General features: G+C 38.2%; 1 protein-coding gene across 10 annotated transcripts in view; it reads left to right on the top strand.

Annotated features, from left to right (window-relative positions):
• Positions 1–19,005, top strand: part of CCDC141 (coiled-coil domain containing 141) — a 238,059-nt gene that overhangs the window by 106,289 nt on the left and 112,765 nt on the right. For all 10 annotated transcript variants that reach the window (XM_082690371.1, XM_082690370.1, XM_082690369.1 and 7 more), the window contains one exon: positions 4,975–5,091. In XM_082690371.1, coding sequence (XP_082546497.1) covers positions 4,975–5,091 — 117 coding nt within the window. The remainder of the gene's footprint in view (positions 1–4,974; positions 5,092–19,005) is intronic.

Below are 19,005 nucleotides of genomic sequence, written 5' to 3' on the forward strand. Positions count from 1 at the left end.
CTGATGTATCGCTTTGGGCTGCCGCAGAAGTTCACTTCTTGCCACATGAATTTTTTCTTCTTGACTGTCAGAGTGCATTTTTCTATCGTTGGTGCTCCCATGTATTAGTCCAATCTTTCGAATTCTCAGTTAGCACTTGCTGTTGCCTCTGCCCATAGTTGGCGTTTTCTTCTCAGGCAAGTCTACTAATGGGCCTGACCCACACCTGTGCTCTTGAAGGCAATATTTCCACTGAGCCCCAGTGGTAATCCGCAGAAACCTTTTCTGTGTTAGACTTTTAAACTATGGTGTTGCATTTTGGTTTTTATCTTAAGAATGTTCGTAAAGGGGCACCTGGGTGCCCAGTGGGTTAAAGCCTCTGCCTTCAACTCGGGTCATGATCTCAGGGTCCTGGCATCGAGCCCCACATCGGGCTCCCTGCTCAGCAGGAAGCCTGCTTCCCCCTTTCACTCTGCCTGCCTCTCTGCCTCCTTGTGATCTCTGTCTATCAAATAAATAATATTAAAAAAATGTTCATAAAATAGCCTGATAAGAACCATTCCTCTCCCCTGGAATCCTCTGGTTCTGCAGATGGAGGTGATGAGAAGAAAAACATTAAACAAGAAAGTGTGAATTCTGACCATGACATTTCTGTCTGTGGGATTTTCCTCTTATTGGTTGTGTGACCGTAAGCAAGTTGCTAAACTCATAACACTCCTGCTGGATGTGTTTCCTAATCTGCTGAAAAAGAAAATCTCTCCACAGAAGAGGGATGTAAAGATTGAATGAGGTAACTTGTAACCTGCCTAAGGTAGTCCCTGAACTCTTTCTGCCAAAGGGGAGGGGTTCATTTCTCTTACTTCCTTCATTTTATCTCATAGCAGGGTGTTGAAGTGGGGATGGGTTGTCCAATAAACACAAACTAACCTTTCCTCTTCCTGGTATGTTCCTGGATTCACTCTCCTTCATGTATCTTCAGTCACTGTGCCTGCAAAAAATGCTTAAGGCTCATCTAATAAATAAAGAAAAAAGTGTGGAGAGGCCCTGTTGTCGCCTCTGCCTCCTTAAAGCTGTCATCGGATCTCTCCTTTACTAAACTATTGGGTTTCTTTGGAAGTGTCATTAGTTCTACTTCCTTATCCTCCCCTCAGTGGTCCATAAATGCTTACCAATTCAGAACCATTCTTTTGACTCTGGTATTTTAAATTGCCTTAATTAAAACTCAGTCCTTAGATCTTCACTTAACCAATATGGATAGTCTAAATATCCTTGAATGGCAGAACTGTTCAATAAAGATATAACTCAAGTCACATATATGATTTGAAATTTTCTAGTAGCCACGTTAAAAAAGTGAAAAGTCATATAAAAAGTAAAAAGCAAAAATACATTTTATTTAACCTAATATATCTAAAATAATACTTCAATATTTAATCAGTACTAATATCCTTAACAAGTATTTGTATTACTTTTTTATACAAAGTCTGTGAAATTTGCTGTGTATTTTATACTTAGAGCACATCTGACTTTGAACTTGGTACAATCCAAGTACTCAATAGTCATGTGTGACCAGTGGTTACCATATAGGATCTTGCAGGTCTACATACAGTGTTTGAGTGAGTTTTCTTGGCAATTCTTTCTCATTTCCAAGGCAGCTCTTGGTTTTCATTAAACATTCCTAATTGCTTCTGCTTTGAATCTTTACTGACTTCCTTTCTCTTTCTATCTTCCTTTATTCTCTGATAGGTGTTCACCTTCTCCCCACAAAGAAAGATCTCCATCCCTTCTCTATCTTTGTTCTATCTCCACTGGGCACTGAGTACCTAGAATGTCATGTCAAACTGGTGGAATGATCATGAACACTTTGCTTAGTTGGAGCTGAAAAGTAGGAACTGAGAAGAGAGGAGAAATGTTCTAATTTTCTCCTTAATCTATCACTGCCCAGAATTGATTTCCAGGGCATACTTTGAATGTTTTTTTTCTTCCTTCTTTTCTGCATCCCCTGAACCCTTGGCTTATGTTCCCATCTTTTTGCAAGGATCATGTTCTACAGAATGTCCTGATGCATCATTTACTGTTCTTATCACTCAGGCTTTTGAAAAGCAGCAGATTTAATTTAAATACTTATAAAAAGTGCTCTTGGAATATCTAAGCAGCTGTCTGCAGTAGCTACTTGTGGAATGCAATGACTAATTATTAGGTGCCAGAATATTATGGTTGACACACTCTCAGTAACTTAGGGTGTCGTGCTTTTACATCAGAAGGACTCTGAGAGCCTATCCTGTGCATATGCCACAGCACTACACAGTAAATCTGATCTAAAAGACTACTCATGTATGTGATGCCTCATGATAAGTAACACCCTGACGATGAACTACTTACTTCTGAGTTTTATGCCAACTTGTTTTTATGTTCCCTCCCAGGGTGTATTTGGTAGTAAAAATGTGTAGATCTAAAGAGTCAGCATGCTTTATCAGGAAAGTATGTGATCAGAATACACGGAATACCAACATAGATCTTTAACTACATTCTCTTATAAGGAATAGTATTGCTGTACAGGAATAGTATCCTTTGGGGGTTGAAAAAGTATTTGCCAAATCTAGGGGATGAGGTCAGTAGATGCCTTTTAAAAATCAAAACAACTCACTCCTCGCCAGCTTTCATCACTGCTGGCATGCGCCAGATGACAAGTCTTTGACTCACAAAATTGAACAGGATTATCTGAGGGTTCAGGGTTCTCACCTGTTTTCAGAGATTAGCAAACACCTGTTTGTACTTGTTTTTTTTATTCACTCAGATTCTATATTAACTTTCCCTATTAAAGCATTCTTGAGATTTGTGAGTTCCTCCCACGTTAGCTAAGAATAAATAAAACCCACTCCCAGTATTTAGTAAATGCTCTCTTAAACTTAGTTATATTCATGGTCCATGTTTCTTTGATGAAACCTTTAAATCATTCCTCTGGATGTGGTTTTATATAAGTTCACTGCATCTTTTGTGAGAAACTACTCTTATAAAAATTAAATAAATTAGTGAATAAACTTTATAGATCTTGATAAAATACTCTTTTTGTGTTCTAATATGCATATTGTACATAACACCTAGTTCTGATTGAGATAACAGAAAGATTATCTTCAAAAAAATTGTTTATACCTATATAATACTTTAGATATAGAGATTGGCAAATGTTTATATTGTGTACAGGTTGCCAAGTATTCTAAAAAAAAAATGAAGTATACTTTATATGAAAACTGCTACAGAGTTACCATTATTTTTTAATTGCACTGATGGTAGGTGAAAATGCTGGTTAGCAAAGATCTCCAGTTAGCAGAAAGTTGGAGGAACCTCTTACCCCAAATTGTACTGCTTATTCCATGCTGAAAAATGCTAAGTGTTGGTATAACCATTTGATCTCATAATCAGCTTGGTGATATCAGCCCTGTAATGATAATGGAATGTTCTATTCTACGTAACCCCTAACTTGACTTTTGTGTAGTGTGTGTGTGGTGAGAAGGGAGGTGTACATTTACTATGTGGAGCTTCAGGACTAACTAGCTTTCTCTTTGACCACCTGCTTTGCACATTTCTCTATGTTATAAGAGTTCAGAGAAATCCCAAGGTGGTTGGAGGCAAGACAACCTGGGCTGGAAATTGGGAGGGAGACAAACCATAAGTGACTCTTAATCTCACAAAACAAACTGAGGGTTGCTGGGGGGAGGGGGTTTGGGAGAAGGGGGTGGGATTATGGACATTGGGGAGGGTATGTGCTTTGGTGAGTGCTGTGAAGTGTGTAAACCTGGTGATTCACAGACCTGTACCCCTGGGGATAAAAATATATGTTTATAAAAAATTAAAAATTAAAAATTAAACAAAACAAAACAAAACAAAAAAAAACAGTACATTTGTTTGGGCACCACACACCATTTTGAATGGGATGCCAGGATTCATTCTTCAGTCTTGAAGTAGTTCCTCCTGAAGGCCAGGGCTGAAAGACTTTGGGTTACCTAAGATGGCAGCACGGCACAGTGAAAAGAGCATGTATTTTGGAATAATGTAGGTTTGGAGATAAACCTGGCTCTGCCACTTACTATATGGCCCTGGATAAGCTGCTTCACCTCTCCTCATCTCTGCAATGATGATATCATACTTGTTAGAGAATTGTTGAGAGAAATAGAGATGATGCCCAAAAAGCAAGTAGTAGCAAACTGTCTAGTATGTTGTGGGCTCTTAAGGATCAGTACCTGTGATGTGATCATGGAGATAACACTGTGTAGGATTTGCAAGTAAAACTCTCTTTGATTTAACTGAAATAAAGAATCTGCACCCAGGGGCTTCATGTCCACTGACGTTACCATTTAAAAATGCACAACTTCTTTCAAGGCCTTTGTTATTTGTTGTTTCAACACTGAGTAAATCATGTATTGTAAATCAAGTCTAAATGAATGTGAGTCATGCCCTTAGCTATTTATAATATCAGTAGAATTTTAATAACTTCTCCATTTACTTTCTGATTACAGATTTTCAACAATTACAGCAATTGCGTTGCTGAAATATTTTTGTATTGTCTTTTTATAGTGGAAATATAATTCTACATATGCTGTCTAATATCTTCATGTATGTTTATGTAACTGTACTCAGATTCATATTCTTATCCAGGGAAGATTTATATTCTAAAAGAATGCATGATTTATAGACTGTGGGAATCTATTCTTGTTCTTCATTGTTAGGAGATTTTGAATTATTTCCTTCATTCCATGTAATCTACTGAACTGATAAATCATTTTCATGCTTTGGGGGATTACTTTATTTTTCTCTCTTATGTAGATTGAAATGAAGAAAAAACAAACCTGTCATATTAATTTAATATGTGAGATGAGCTTATGTAGAAAGAAGCTGAAATAGCTTAAGTTTTGAAAAAGCTAAGGAAATATTTTTGAATTTTGATTTACTTATTCTAATCACTTGAAATTTGATCTCTCTTTGTTGCTTCTTACCTAGGTTACGTGTTGGTTTCAGAAAACCTTAAGAGATTTACAGGAACAAAGTCTAGGTTCATCACTTTCAGACAATGAGGAGCTAATCTGTAAACATGAGGAACTGATAATACAAGCAAAGGTAAGAGACACATTAAAAATAATTTTAAAATGCAGAGTCTTTTTTTAAAAATATGTTTCTGTAGGTAATGTAGAGAAGTACTAAAACCCTCTCTGAATAATTCACTATTTACAAAGAAAAGATTCTCATAGTATTAGCTAATACGACTACCTACTGACTGGGCTTCTAGAGTAATAAGGAACAAAACAGCCTCTACAATAATAATAACTATCTTCTTTTGAGTAGTTATTATCTGTTAAATACCATATTAAATATAAGAGATGCATTATCTAAATTAGCACAAAACCCCTAAGGGGCATGCATTATTTTATAGATCAAAACAAAACACAGAGGCTTGGAGATGCAAAATACTTGACCAATGTAATGCATCTTGTTAAAGGCAGAGTTGGAATTTGATTCAGGTCTTATCTAACTCCAGACCCAAAGCTTGTAAATCTATATTCTACCAGCTTTCTAAAAAAAAATTTTTTTTTCTACACTGAGGTCTCATTGTGCTATTAATTTTATGATTTCCAGGTATAGTTTTCTTGCTGTTCCCATTTACATTTTCCTATTTCCTTAACTTGCTTCACATTTCTTCATTTTGCAAAAAAGTTATGGCTACCAGCCAGTCAGCCACTTGTAGGTATGTGGAACATGCAGAATGGAATCATGAACTACTGAAAGCAAGCTGAGCAGAGGGGCTGTGTGGAAATGCTCCTCTTCCACTGTGTCTTCTTATTTGGCAATTGACTTATTTGTATTTGTGGGGTCTATACCAAAGTTCTTTACAAGTGCTCCATTTTGATCTCTAAGGAATCAAAAGTCCATTTGTATTAGATTGAATAGGAACAGTGAAAACTAATCAGTATCAAGACTTAAGAGAAGTTTCTATTATTAGTATCTTGAGTGGTTGATAGTTCTAGGTACAGCCAAGTCTTGAAGCTCTGGAAAACAATGGACCAGCATGACTAGATGAAGGTTGAAAATAAGGAAGACAAATAAATATTTACATATTTGGGAGGATGGGATATGGCAGGGGCTGGGGTACAGGCAGGCAGGGGAAGCAGTAAACTGCATTTATCTGGACAGAAATATCATAGGAATCATGATGCTTTTGTTTGTTTATTTATGGCCTCTCTCTGAGCACTGCAGTATACGCGGGCATTTTATCTGTTTGGTATGAATATTTGCCAGATTGATTAAAGATGCAATTACAGAAGATTGCTATGACTGATGATTTTTTAAAGTTCTTTAAAATTTTTTAACATTTAGTTTATCTGCTTAGGAGATTAATTTTTTTCATTAAGGTTAAACAGCAGTTTATTCTGTGGGTGTCAAACTTGTTTTATCAGTGAAAATTCTATCAAAATCCCTACATGCTAAGCATAAGAGATGACCTGAATTGCACAGGATTGTTGCCTTCTTTAAAACAAACAAAAATGGTTTGCTTGCATAATTTAGTTATATTTGGGGTTATATTACCTGTAGCTGGGCATGGTTTCTCATAGCCCTGAGGAAAATCTCATAGTCTGGAGAAATTATATGTTGACATCTAACCTCAGTTCTAATAGGACTTTGGCAAGTTCTGTTGTATAGATATTAATGTTCTACTTCTATCCTTCATAATTTTAACTGGGTCCTATTTCTTTATTCCTTCTGAAATACTTGACCTTCTAGCTCACTGACTCTCTTGTCACACTTTTTCTGTTATTCAGCTCTCTTGCCAAGTTTCTTCACTTCAGTGGTTCCCCATTTTTCATGCCCAGTACCTCACACTGATTCTGTTTCATAATTGTTTTTACCTGCTTCATTTATCTAATGTTCACCTTGTATCTTAAGGTGTACTTTATTCACACATTAGCTGTTTGAGCTATCCAGTGCCTTAATTCTACTTCCTCTGACTCATGCATTTCAGTGTGTTGCTTATGTTCATCAGATGTTATTTTCCTCTGAGCTCGTATTCCCTTGGGATATCAGAAATTTTGACTGGTAAGGCATGGGAGGTATGACAGCTGGTACTCCAGCTTGTCCTCTTCTGGTGGAAGGCTGTGTGCCCCTGAGTGCAGAGCTTCTATTGTTATAATTAGGGCTCAGCCATTTGTGGTTTTACCTTCTACCCCAGATACGTATAAAGGAGGGGATCCCTTGGAGGATCTCCCACTGATTGGACTTTCAATCCCACTTTGTTCCAAGACCCATTTCCCTGGGGTATGTTCTATCCCATTCGCTTAGTGAGAGTTGGAGAGGGCTCACTAAGAAACAGGTCAGTTTGATTACCTCTCATACATTAGCTATCTATCTGGTAGATTCTTGTGATTGCCTGATGTTGTTTCTTCCCTCTGGATGCTACTGGACTGCAGCTACTATCTTCTGTCCCGAAAAAGGTACATTCACAAGCACTAACTAAACAGGAAGGGAAAGAAAGCGTCACACCCAGAAAGCTCTCCCCTGGCATATTTCCTTTCATGGTATCTGCCATTATTCTATTCCAAGCCATATGCCCCTGACACTGAGAGCCAACCACTGTGGTTCCTCAAGAAAAGTTCTCGTATCTATAAAATTTATTCTCACTTTGTTGGCTTTTAAAGAAAGGAACAGCTACCTAATATGTAGGATCCAGTGTAAAATGAAAATATGGAGGATTTTCTTAATAAATTATTGAAATTTCAATACAGCCACAGCAGAGAATTAAGCCAAGCACTCACATCTTCTAAATTCAGGGCCTTGTGTGATGACATGGGTTCTTTGCCCACAAAACCAGTCCTATTTACAGTATTAGGATTTTTGGAAGGACCTACCAGACGTTGCTGGTTAAATGCTTTCCTTAGCTATCTTTACTAACCCCTTCCCACCTAGATGAGCAAGTTTTCTAAAAATAAATAATAATGTTATAATAGGTTACATCCACATTGGGGGAAAAGAACTGGCTCAAATCCCTATTGTCACTTACTATGTAAATTTGGGAACAGTTGACTTTTCTGAGCCTTACCTTCCTCGCCTATAAGGAGAAGGCATGAAAATTCAATTAAAAAATACTACAAAAACACCCACATTTTAATGGTTGTTCAAAAATGCTGCTTTTCGGGGCACCTGGGTGGCTTAGTGGGTTGGGCCGCTCAGGTCATGATCTCAGGGTCTCGGATTGAGTCCCGCATTGGGCTCTGTGCTCAGCGGGGAGCCTGCTTCCTCCTCTCTCTCTCTGCCTGCCTCTCTGCCTACTTGTGATCTCTCTCTGTCGGATAAATAAAATCTTTAAAAAAAAAAATGCTGCTTTTCTTTTTCCATGGATGGGGTAAATGTTCAAATATTTTTCATCCGTGCTTTTTCAACCATCTTGTCCCTTGTTCTTACAGACAGATTCAACTTTTATATGACCTTAAATAGGAAATAGCATATTACATTCTGGAGTTTTGTTTGGGTGTGAGTATGAGGAGAGGAAGAGGGAGTATGTCTTTCAAAGGAGATTTTACACATGAATAAGGCCTCAAGCTGGCGATTCATTAGTGAAACACATATACATAATCTGGTAACACTAGCAAGTAGGTGTTTCTGCTCCCCCGCCAGCTAAACTGAACAGCAGGGAGCTGTTCTGTATTGTCTCATTTTTTAAGCAGTAAGATTTTTAAAATACATTTTGAAAATGCCTCTATTATTTCTTACTGGAATTTACTCAAATAAGAAATATGGAAAAATTTTTTAAAAAAAGATTTTATTTATTTATTTGACAGAGAGAGAGAGCGATCACATGCGGCAGAGAGGGGTGGGGGAAGCAAGCTCCCTGCTGAGCAGAGAGCCAGATGCAGGGCTCTGTCCCAGGACCCTGGGATCATGACCTGAGCTGAAGGCAGAGGCTTAACCCACTGAGCCACCCAGGTGCCCCTAGAAAACTTTTTATCTTTTAATAAACATAATGCCTTTTTCAGAATGTGTTGAAAAAATGAACTAAAAGAATTTTTGTTACAACCTTTGACTAGGAATAAATTATGTTAAATCATTATATTTTCTTTACTAAATATGAAAAATATTTTCCTTTTACATCTGTAGCAGATAAAGAAATAGCAGATATTGATGATTATAAACCATCCTTTGCTTAAAACCTTAAATGCCTTTAGATTTTATCATGTATTAATTTGATTCCCCAAGGCTTGAATTCAAACTTTGAAGCTCAAAATTGGTTTTATTTTTATTTTATTTTATTTATTTATTTGACAGAAATCACAAGTAGCCAGAGAGGCAAGCAGAGAGAGAGGAGGAAGCAGGCTCCCTGCTGAGCAGAGAGCTAGATGCAGGGCTCTGTCCCAGGACCCTGAGACCATGACCTGAGCCAAAGGCAGAGGCTTTAACCCACTGAGCCACCCAAGTGCCCCTCAAAGTTAGTTTTAGGATGTATTTAAATAATATATAAACAAACACCTCCTTATTATCTATTTTGAGAAGGTGTAATCATTCCTTCTTCCACACATCAGAAATAATGTTCATATAAAAACTGCTTTCAGGAATGAACTTGTACTGGAAGTACAATTGGAACTTTTCCTCTTCCAATTTGTGTCCAGTGATTCAGTGCCTGCAAATTGATGGATAACAAACAGATTAACAGGAGTAAAGACAAGGTTTATTTTCATACATGCATGGGAGGTCCCAGTAATGGGAAATTTGTGGAATAGCCAGAAGCTGATGATTATATATATAAATTTAACAAAAAAGGTTTGGGGGTTTAGGGTATCAATGAGTATGCAAGGTTCTATTGGGCTTTTTGATGCTAATGAACTGGGCAGTCTGTCTTCTTCCCAGTGTGAAGACTTAATGGCAGCTGAATTTGTACTTTATGCTGGTGGGGGGTCAGTCTTCTTTCAATTAGGAAATTCCCTGAGAAGAGGGCCAATGGTAGTTGTATTTTCAGGAGACTTTGTTTAAGTTTAGGTAATATTTCTGTGGCTGCTGCTTGTTCAGATGTTTTTGGTTTGAAGTAATTTTCATACCACTGTGTGGACCTTTAATTCTCTCACTAATATTGCTTCAAACCTTGGTTCACTTTCAGACCCTTTGTAGTTGGTGTGCACTAGCATCACCCGGGAGCTTTGAAAAAATACTGAAGTCTGGATCTTGTGCCCAGAGATTCCAGGTAGTCTGGGGCATCAGGATTTTTTTTTTTTCTTTAATTTTTTTGTTAGAGCCCCTGGGTGGTGCAGTGTGTTAAGTGTCAATTCTTGGTTTGGGCTCAAGTCATGATCTCAGGGTGATGAGATGGAGCCTCATGTGGACCCTGAGCTCAGGGAAGAGTCTGCTAAAGTTTCTCTTTCTTTTTGTTCCTCCCTGAACTCATTTTCTCTATAAAATCAATCAATCCATCCATCAATCAATCAATTTTTAAAGGAAATTTATTGTCATTTTTAGAATGATGATTTTTTTTTGTTTTGTTTTGGTTTTTTTTTTTTAGAATGGTGATGTTTTTTAATCAAAAAAGCAACCCCGATTTCTTCTCCTTCTAAAAAAACTGGGAGATCCGGCAATATCAGCCTCACCTTTCCATACAGACATAGCAACACTTGTCTGGAGCCCCATAATAGCTATTTCCCTTTAAAAAGACACATGCACTACAGTTTCCCACAGTCCCTACCATTCCTCCTTACTACCTCCCTCCCACCTTTGCTTCACTTTATTTACATTATATGCCTGGCTCCTGTAATCATTTGGGTTAGAGGCATGACAGGCAATGAGGTACCATCCAAGTGTAGTAATGGCTTAAGCTGATTTGCATTTTTGTAAATTACCTTGGAAACTGTGAAAAGTCAGAATGAGAGAGAGTGATATCGAAGACAGAAAAGTCACTTAGAAAGTTATTGCAATTTTGATGAAACTTTAGGTAAAGTGCTATGTTAACTGTTAACCTTTAACTGCCACGTTAAAGGCTTAAAAGAGACTTACAGCTGTGTTTTTCAATGTGTGGTCCCCAGACAGCAGCAGTGGCATCTGGAAGTTTTAGAAATACAGAATCCCAGACTCTAACCACCAAACTTACTGTGTCAGAGTCTGCATTTTAACAAATTTCCCCATAAGATTTGAACTGACACTAACTTAGAGGTTTTCACCATCTATTTCATGTATGTCATATTCTCCTTAATTTCCCAAATGACTATATATTGTTTATAAAGTCTTTGATTAACAATAATCTTTGGTATTCTGACGTGTACACAAACATCATCTTCAATGTTTTAATATAGTAGAATTCACATTCCTCAGCTTCAAGATTAAAACCATCTTCCATGATACATCATATAATCCGATTTTCCAAGTCATTGAAAATATTTTGCAGTTGTTGCTGAATGATTTAATAAATTGGATTTGTGATCTTGGCCTCAGGTTCCTTTAAATAATATTATTTGGAGATCTTAAAAAAATACCACTGCTTAGGTCCCACATAAACTTTATTTAGAGGAAAAGTCAAGTTTAGATTTACAAAATATTTATAACTATTTTAACTATAAGATAAGGAAGTAAAGCAGAATCTCTTGCATGCTTATGATAAATGCATAATTCTCATTAATAGAACCACTACAAGAAGTAACTCTTTAAATATGTTTAAGGTCGCACCCGGGTGGCTCAGTCAGATGAACTTTATCCTTTGGTTTCAGGTCAGGTCATGATCTTAGGGTGGCAGGATTGTTCTTGAGCGCTGTGTTCCACCTCCCCCACCAAACTGAGCTCCGCCTTGGTCACACTGGCACAGAATCTGGCTCTGCCCCCTCTCCCTGCTTGTACTCTCACACATGCATGCTCTCTCTCTCAAATAGATAAATAAAATTTTTAAAAAGAATTTTTAAATAAAAATATCTTTATTGTTTTATTTTTCTGATTACATAGTACATTTTTATTTTGGAAAAATGAGAAAATACATAAAAGTAAAGAAAGTTAAAATCACCTGTACTGTGTGGATGTGTATGGAAATGGGAAGGAAATTTAAAGCATATATAAAATTGAGTATCCCCAAACTATGTATGTGTGTATAATATACTCTACGTGTGTTTTTATATACAATTATACATATATGTATATGTATAATTATATATATTATATACATATGCATATAATATATATATATAATTGTGTATGTATTGTTTTGCAGTGTGAGTTTTCCAATTAGCATGATATCATAAGCATTTCTCTATTTATTTTTATTTATTTTCTTTAAAGATTTTATTTATTTATTCGTCAGAAAGAAAGTACAATGAGGTGGAGCAGCATGCAGAGCAGGTAGAGGGAGAAGCAAGTTTCCCATTGAGCAGGGACCTTGATGTGAGACTCAATCCCAGGACCCTGGGATCATGACCTGAGCTGAAGCAAATGCTTAACCGGCTGAGCCACCCAGGCATCTCACATTTCTTCATTTAAATGCATATTTTAAACCTGTTTTTTAATGATTGCATGTCATTACACCATGTAAATATTTTATACATCATTTTTCTTCCCATTGTGGCAAATATTAACGTATATAAAGAAGCTGACTACACTGCAATCCGAACTTTCATTACACCCCCAAATTCTTTCACTAAAGGTATGGGAGAAAATGGTAAAACCACTATAAAACATACTGCTTCAGTAAATCAGCATATAGCATCTCTGATGATTATAATGAAAATACATAAAATGAAGCAGAGTTTGTTTCTTTTATGTAATTTAAAAAATAAAGTGAGGTCTGGATCTGAAATGTCTCAAGGCAGAAATTAAGTGAGTCCCCAAACAGTAAAGGCACCTGCATTAGTGCATTTCAATTCCTCTGTCTTCATTTTAGTGAATAATTTGTTTTACTTGTCTGATTTTTTAATGAACTTCCCAATTAAAAGCAGATGTCACTTTTCACAGAACATAAATTAGAAACAATTTCATTACTAACAGGCAAAATCAGTATAAATAATATTGCATTTGCCTGCAAGCATTGGGAAAATGCTCAATGTGATGGGATCTTCACATTGGTAAACTTACTGTAGCCTTAACTTGTGGGTTAATTTAAAGCTTAGTGAACCATATGCTTTCATTTCCAGGGGAAATTTGATTTAGAAAGTCCCTCAGAAATGTTTATGCCCATCTAAGAAGGGGATGAGTTAAGGAAGCAAATGAAGAACATTGTATTCCATGATCACTAGATTTAAAACTACCGGCTGCCATTTTGTTTACAGAATCTTCACCAGCTCATTAAGTTTAGCCGCTGAGAGGAAGCTTCCTCTCTCTTTTTTACTTATGACTTTTACAATAATTCTTTGTCCATTTCTTCCACCCCCAGCCCTCTCCCTCCCTCTCTTCCCTTTTTGCCCCTTCCCTCCTCCTCCCTTCCATCTAACCTCCTCCTCTTCCTCTCTTCCTCTCTTTGTTTTTTTATCAGCCCTTAAATACAAACAAAACATGGACTTCTTAGGGCTCAACATTCTTACGCCTTTAATCTCTACAACATTTCTGTGCTACTTCAGCATTCTCTCGGAGACTTTCAGTACTGTGGCCATAGATGATCTCCATGATGGTCATCACTCCAAAGCCCTTTACTTCATCGTCTCAGTCTTGTGACTGCTTTGGTTCCAAAGCATTACTGACCATGCTCTTCCGGCAATCCCTTTCCTTTTGCCTTTTCCTGGCTTCCCTCCTCGTACTCTGCAGCAGTTGAGTTGTGAGTAACTCAATCACCCGTTTCCTCTATTTCTACTTCAGAAAAAAGATGAAGCACTTGCATAATTTTTCTGATTAGATCTATCTTAAAAGGAAATGATCTATTATCAGTTAGCCTCACGAATTTCTTTATTTATCATCTCTTAATCCCCTGCTCCATCCCCCATAATCACCAGTCTAAAAATTTTATCCTCTTTTAAAACTCCCAGCCAGGCTTTACTTAACATCGGAGTCATGGGGCCACGAAAGGTGAAGTTGCTTGACTCTTTTCTTCCTTGCCTTGTCTCCTTCCCACCTTTTCTCCAACTCTTCTCGTTTTCAAATCTCAGCCTCCATCCACCATTCCAGGTCCCACCTTTCCCATCTCTTCCATTTGAATCTCTCTTCATTTTTCAGTTACCCCTTCTCACCTTGTTGGGGTCCGTTATCAAAGGAATGAGACTGAGACAGAGTGAAAGTTATGTAGAGCTTTATTCTGTGCCAAGCATTAGAAGTCAGACTGACTGGCCAGGGCCGCCTCCGAAGAGAACGACCCCGTCCTGATCTCACAGGCTGGTTTTATAGGGCATAACCGCAGACCCAAGGTATGGTGGCTTCTATTGTTAAGGCGTTTACTCCGGAATCGATACCTGGAACTATACCAGGAACTACTGGGGCATTTATTCCCGGAATGAAGTCCGTGGGTGTAAAAAACAATATGGCTACCTAGGCAATATGGAGTTGCTCTGGTTAAGCAGGCCCTAATAGTTAAACAGGTTTTAACATTAATTTGGCCCTAACAACCCTCCCTCAGTTACATTTTAGTCTCACAAAATTGAAAACAAAAACATTGTGGCTCAACCCTGAAGACGTTATTTCACCTTTTCCTTGGCTATTGTCATGGCTTGAATTGTCCTTCCTAACATTTTCTGTGTTGAAGGCGTAACATCCGAATCTCAGAATGTGAATTCTTTTGGAAACAAGGTAAAAACAGGGAAGATGAGGTCATGCGGGTAGACGCTAGTTCTAGGTGGCTTTTTAAAAGGGGCATTTGAACTCAGAGGCAGACGCACACAGAGGAAAGATATTGTGAAGACACATGGAGGGTGGTGGTGGTGGTGGCAGGAAATGGCCATTGACAAAGCCAGGAGAGGGGCTGGGAGCAGGTGCTTCCCTCACAGTCTTCAGGATGAACCAATTCTGCCTACACTTTGACTTCTGACTCCCAGATTTCAAAAGTGTGAAAGTACATTTCTTTTGTTCAGGCCACCCCGTTTGTGGTACCTTGTTATACCAGTCCCAGGATACTAATGCAACTACTTCATTTTCTGCCTCCTGCCTTCTCTGCTCCTCCACTAATCCTTTACTTGCATTATGAGAAACTGCTCTTTCTCAAGTAACTAAGGAATGGACTCTCTCTATGCACTTGATTCTGAGACACTGTTTTCTCTAGTTCTTCCATCTCTGGAATGGTTTCTTCTAAATCTTGCTCAATGCCATTTCTTCCTCCAGTCCCCCTTTGCTTATCCTGCTTAATCTGTGGCTCTTCTCTTGTTTCCTGAATTCTTCATGTGGTCTTATCTAATCCCATGATGACAACGTCACTTTTATCTTGGTGATTTCTAGACTTTAAAAAAAATTTCCAACCCATATATCATTTCTCAGCTCCAGTCTTCTTTTTACAAGTTCCTGTTGAAGATTTACGTATACACCTCATACTAGCTCTTCTAACTCAGCTAGGATCATTACTTTCTCCTTCAAACCCTTTCATTTTCTTCCTTGGCTAAAGATGCTGCAGTCCTTCAGCCATCACATTAGAAACTTCATGTGGGTCATGTTAGAGCCTCATTCTCTTCCTCTCTCCCTTCAGGTCAGATGACTTCTTGGTGTGAGTCCATTCTTACCTCCTATCTCCCTTTTTCTCTTCTCATCCCACTTCAGTTTGGGTGCCTGGAATCTTTGACGAAAATTATTACAATTATGTTGAGTAATGTATGAATCTGAGCCTACAAACTATAATACTTTCACATTAAGCATTGCTTGTTTGCTTTTACTTTTTTTTTTTCTTTTTAATCAACGTAAGCCTGATTCTGAGCTCCCATCCTCTGACTGGTGGGATATCCAGTCCCTGTGGTAATTGAAGTTCCCTTTCCTCAGGGTTTTGCAAGTGTCCTTGGGCTCTTGCAGCACCATGGTATCGGGAGGTCCCTCTATTCATCAGTCTACTCTGACTCCCTATGAAACAATCATTGTCTCAGGCTTTGTGGAGACTGCGGTTTCAGTGTCTCTGCTGCTTCTGTTTCTGTTTGGGCACTGGAAGTTGGGATGGCCCAGCTTGCATTCTCCTGGGAGGGAATTCACAGCCATGCCTGGGGAAGCCTGGGACTTCCACATGGCACTGCCCTAAGAGGACCAGCCATCTCCTCATGCTTCCTCTCCCATCCAGCTTTTTCTCTGGTGCTGGCCAGATCTCCCCATCTTTTGATAATCCTCACCTCTATCTCCTCCTTTAGTACATCTATGATAATGTCTCTAATAGATTTAGAGTTTTTCTGTTTGTTTGGTTTTTTTTTTTTTTTACAAAAGGCGGGAGGGGAAATATCTTGCAGGTGACTTCTGTTTTGGGTCTCTGCTGAGCAGAGAGCCCGATGCAGGGCTTGATGAGGGGCTTAATACGGGGCTTGATTCCAGGAGCCTGGGATCGTGACCTGTGCTGAAGGCAGGGGCTTTAACCCACTGAGCCACCCAAACACCCCAATTTGCAATTTGCAGAGTTGCCAAACCCAATGCTGCCTCTAAGTTTTACCTACTATTAAAAATAAAGCAACTGTTTTGTTTTGTATTGTTTTGCTTTTTCCTTTATTTCATTGATTTCTTTGAAAGTTTGTACCTCTTAATTCCTTTCACTATTTTGCTCATTCCCCACCCCTATTTCCTCTGGCAATCACCAGTTTGTTTTGTATATTTTCTGAGTCTGTTTCTGTTTTCTGTATTTATAATTTGTTTTTTCCTTTGTTTTGTTTTTTAGATGCCACATGTAAGTGAAATCATGTGGTTTTGTCTTTCTCTGTCTGACCAACTTCACTTAGTATAATAAATACCCTTTGGTACCAAACACCACTTTGTCTTCTAAAGCTGAAATCTAGCATATCCTATAGTGGTAATAGGGCATTGATGGGGAACACAATCACAGAAAGAGTGTACAGGGTGAATTCTTCACAAAGAGATTCAACACAGAGATTCACTGCATTGTGAATTGAGAGGTTTCAATTCTTTCTTCTTTTTCAGTTTTGTTGAGATACAATTGATACATAAAGTTGGAAGATATTTAAAGTGTACATCTTGATAATTTGATATACATATATACTTCGAAAAGATTATATCCATACAATTAACACATCCATCACCTCACATATTTGTCTTTTTGTGTGTATAAGAAAAATTACATTCCACCTTCTTAGCAATTTTCAATTATATAATTGTGTTGTCCACTATAATCATCACGTTATACATTAGATCTTCAGTCCTTATTCATCTCATGGCTGAAAGTTTGCCACCTGTTTTACCAATCTCTCCCTTTATCCTCCAGTGCCTGGCATCCACTTTTCTACTCTGTTTCTGAATTTGACTTTTTTTTTTTTTTTGAGATTCCATATGCAAGTGATAAAAAACACTTAAAGAAGGATGGCTGTGTGGCTCAGTCATTTAAGTGTCTGAGTCTTGATTTCAGCTCAGGTCTTGGCCTCAGGGTCATGAGATTGAGCTCTGTATGGGCCTCCACACTGAGTGTGGAGAGTGCTTAAGATTCTTTCTCTCCCTCTCCTTCTGTCCCTCTCCAGCCCCCTAAACCCCCACTTGAGCTCTCTCTCTCTAAAGCAGCAACAACAACACTTAAAAATTTTCATTCACGTGGTAGAGTAAGTTCCTGGGAATCCAGACCAAGAATGATTTAAAGAAACTACTCACAAAGGGGCTCTTAGGGAGTATTGAGATAGGGTTAGGCACCTCTCCCTTTGTATGAATTGTCCAAGATGACAAATGTTTATATGATCACAGTGATGTTAATATGATCACAAATGATATTAATATGATCACAGTGTCTGATGTCACTGGTATGTATATTTGTTCTACCCATACCCTCACATTTTGAAAAATACTGTCACATCTTACCTTACCACTGTGCGACACTGAGTGTTCCAGGGCATATGTTAAGGGCTTCAAACCACTGAAGACATTCCTGTACTCTGGGATTGCTGAGCAGCATTACCTTACACAGTAGCTGGCTTGGGCAGTCATTTTGCTTCGCTGCATTCCGGGAACAAGAAGAACCACTGGCTGATAGATTACACACATGCCTGCACATTTTTAAATATATATGAAAAAATCCCGGGTATTTGGTTTCTTCTTGCTACTTTAGTTTATGGTCTTATTTTTTTTATGGGCAACTTTAAGCCTCTTTCCTTCATAGTCGTTTTGAAAAGGTTGTTCTCATTGCAGAGGCTGGGAATGTATTTGGGGGAAATCCATGAGAGCACTTGCTAATGGAGTATTAGTGTGTAAGTGTCTATGTAGAGGTGTGAGAGTGCTTGAGTGTGTATAGAAATGTGTGGGTGTGAGAATGTGAGTGTGTGTGTATGTGTGTGCAGGCAAAGGCGGGTGGTGAGTACTGACTTCAGGAGTCCAAGTGCAGCCTTTCCAGAGAGACAGTCAACAAGATCTCATGAACAGAATTTCTCAACTTCCCGCTCAAAATCTCTTCCACTTAGTTTCCCCATCTTGGTAAAGGCATTCAATCCTTGCAGCAATTCAGATCAAAAGAGCTTTTACTTCCTCAGAGGAATTGGCACCTGGGCTGTATCTTCTAAATAGGTCCAGAACCCTATCATTTCTCACCATCTCCAACATTGTCCTGGGGACTGAGCCACTTGCATGTTTTACCTGGCTGATATGGTAGACTCCACATGAATCCCTGTGCTCACATCCCTGCCTCTGTAGTCCTCCTCTTCCATGTATTCTCAATGACAGCCCAGTGGTTTTATTTCTTTTGGTTTGTTTTTTATTTTTTGTAGCTTTTCATGACTACTTGCTATTTGCCAACAATTTTAAATACATGTTTTTATGTTTATGCTTTGTTTATGTTTATGTTTCATTTTTTAAATTTTATGTTTTTTTTCCCCTATTTCCCCCATCTGCCTACCCACTCTCCTCTGGTAACCAACAGTTTGTTCTTTGTAGTTAAAAGTCCATTTCTAAGTTTGTCTCTCTCTCTCTTTTTTCCTTTGCTCATTTGTTTCTTAA

Source organism: Mustela nivalis (assembly GCF_964662115.1).
Source record: "Mustela nivalis genome assembly, chromosome: 11".
In the NCBI taxonomy this organism is placed as follows: Eukaryota; Metazoa; Chordata; class Mammalia; order Carnivora; family Mustelidae; genus Mustela; species Mustela nivalis.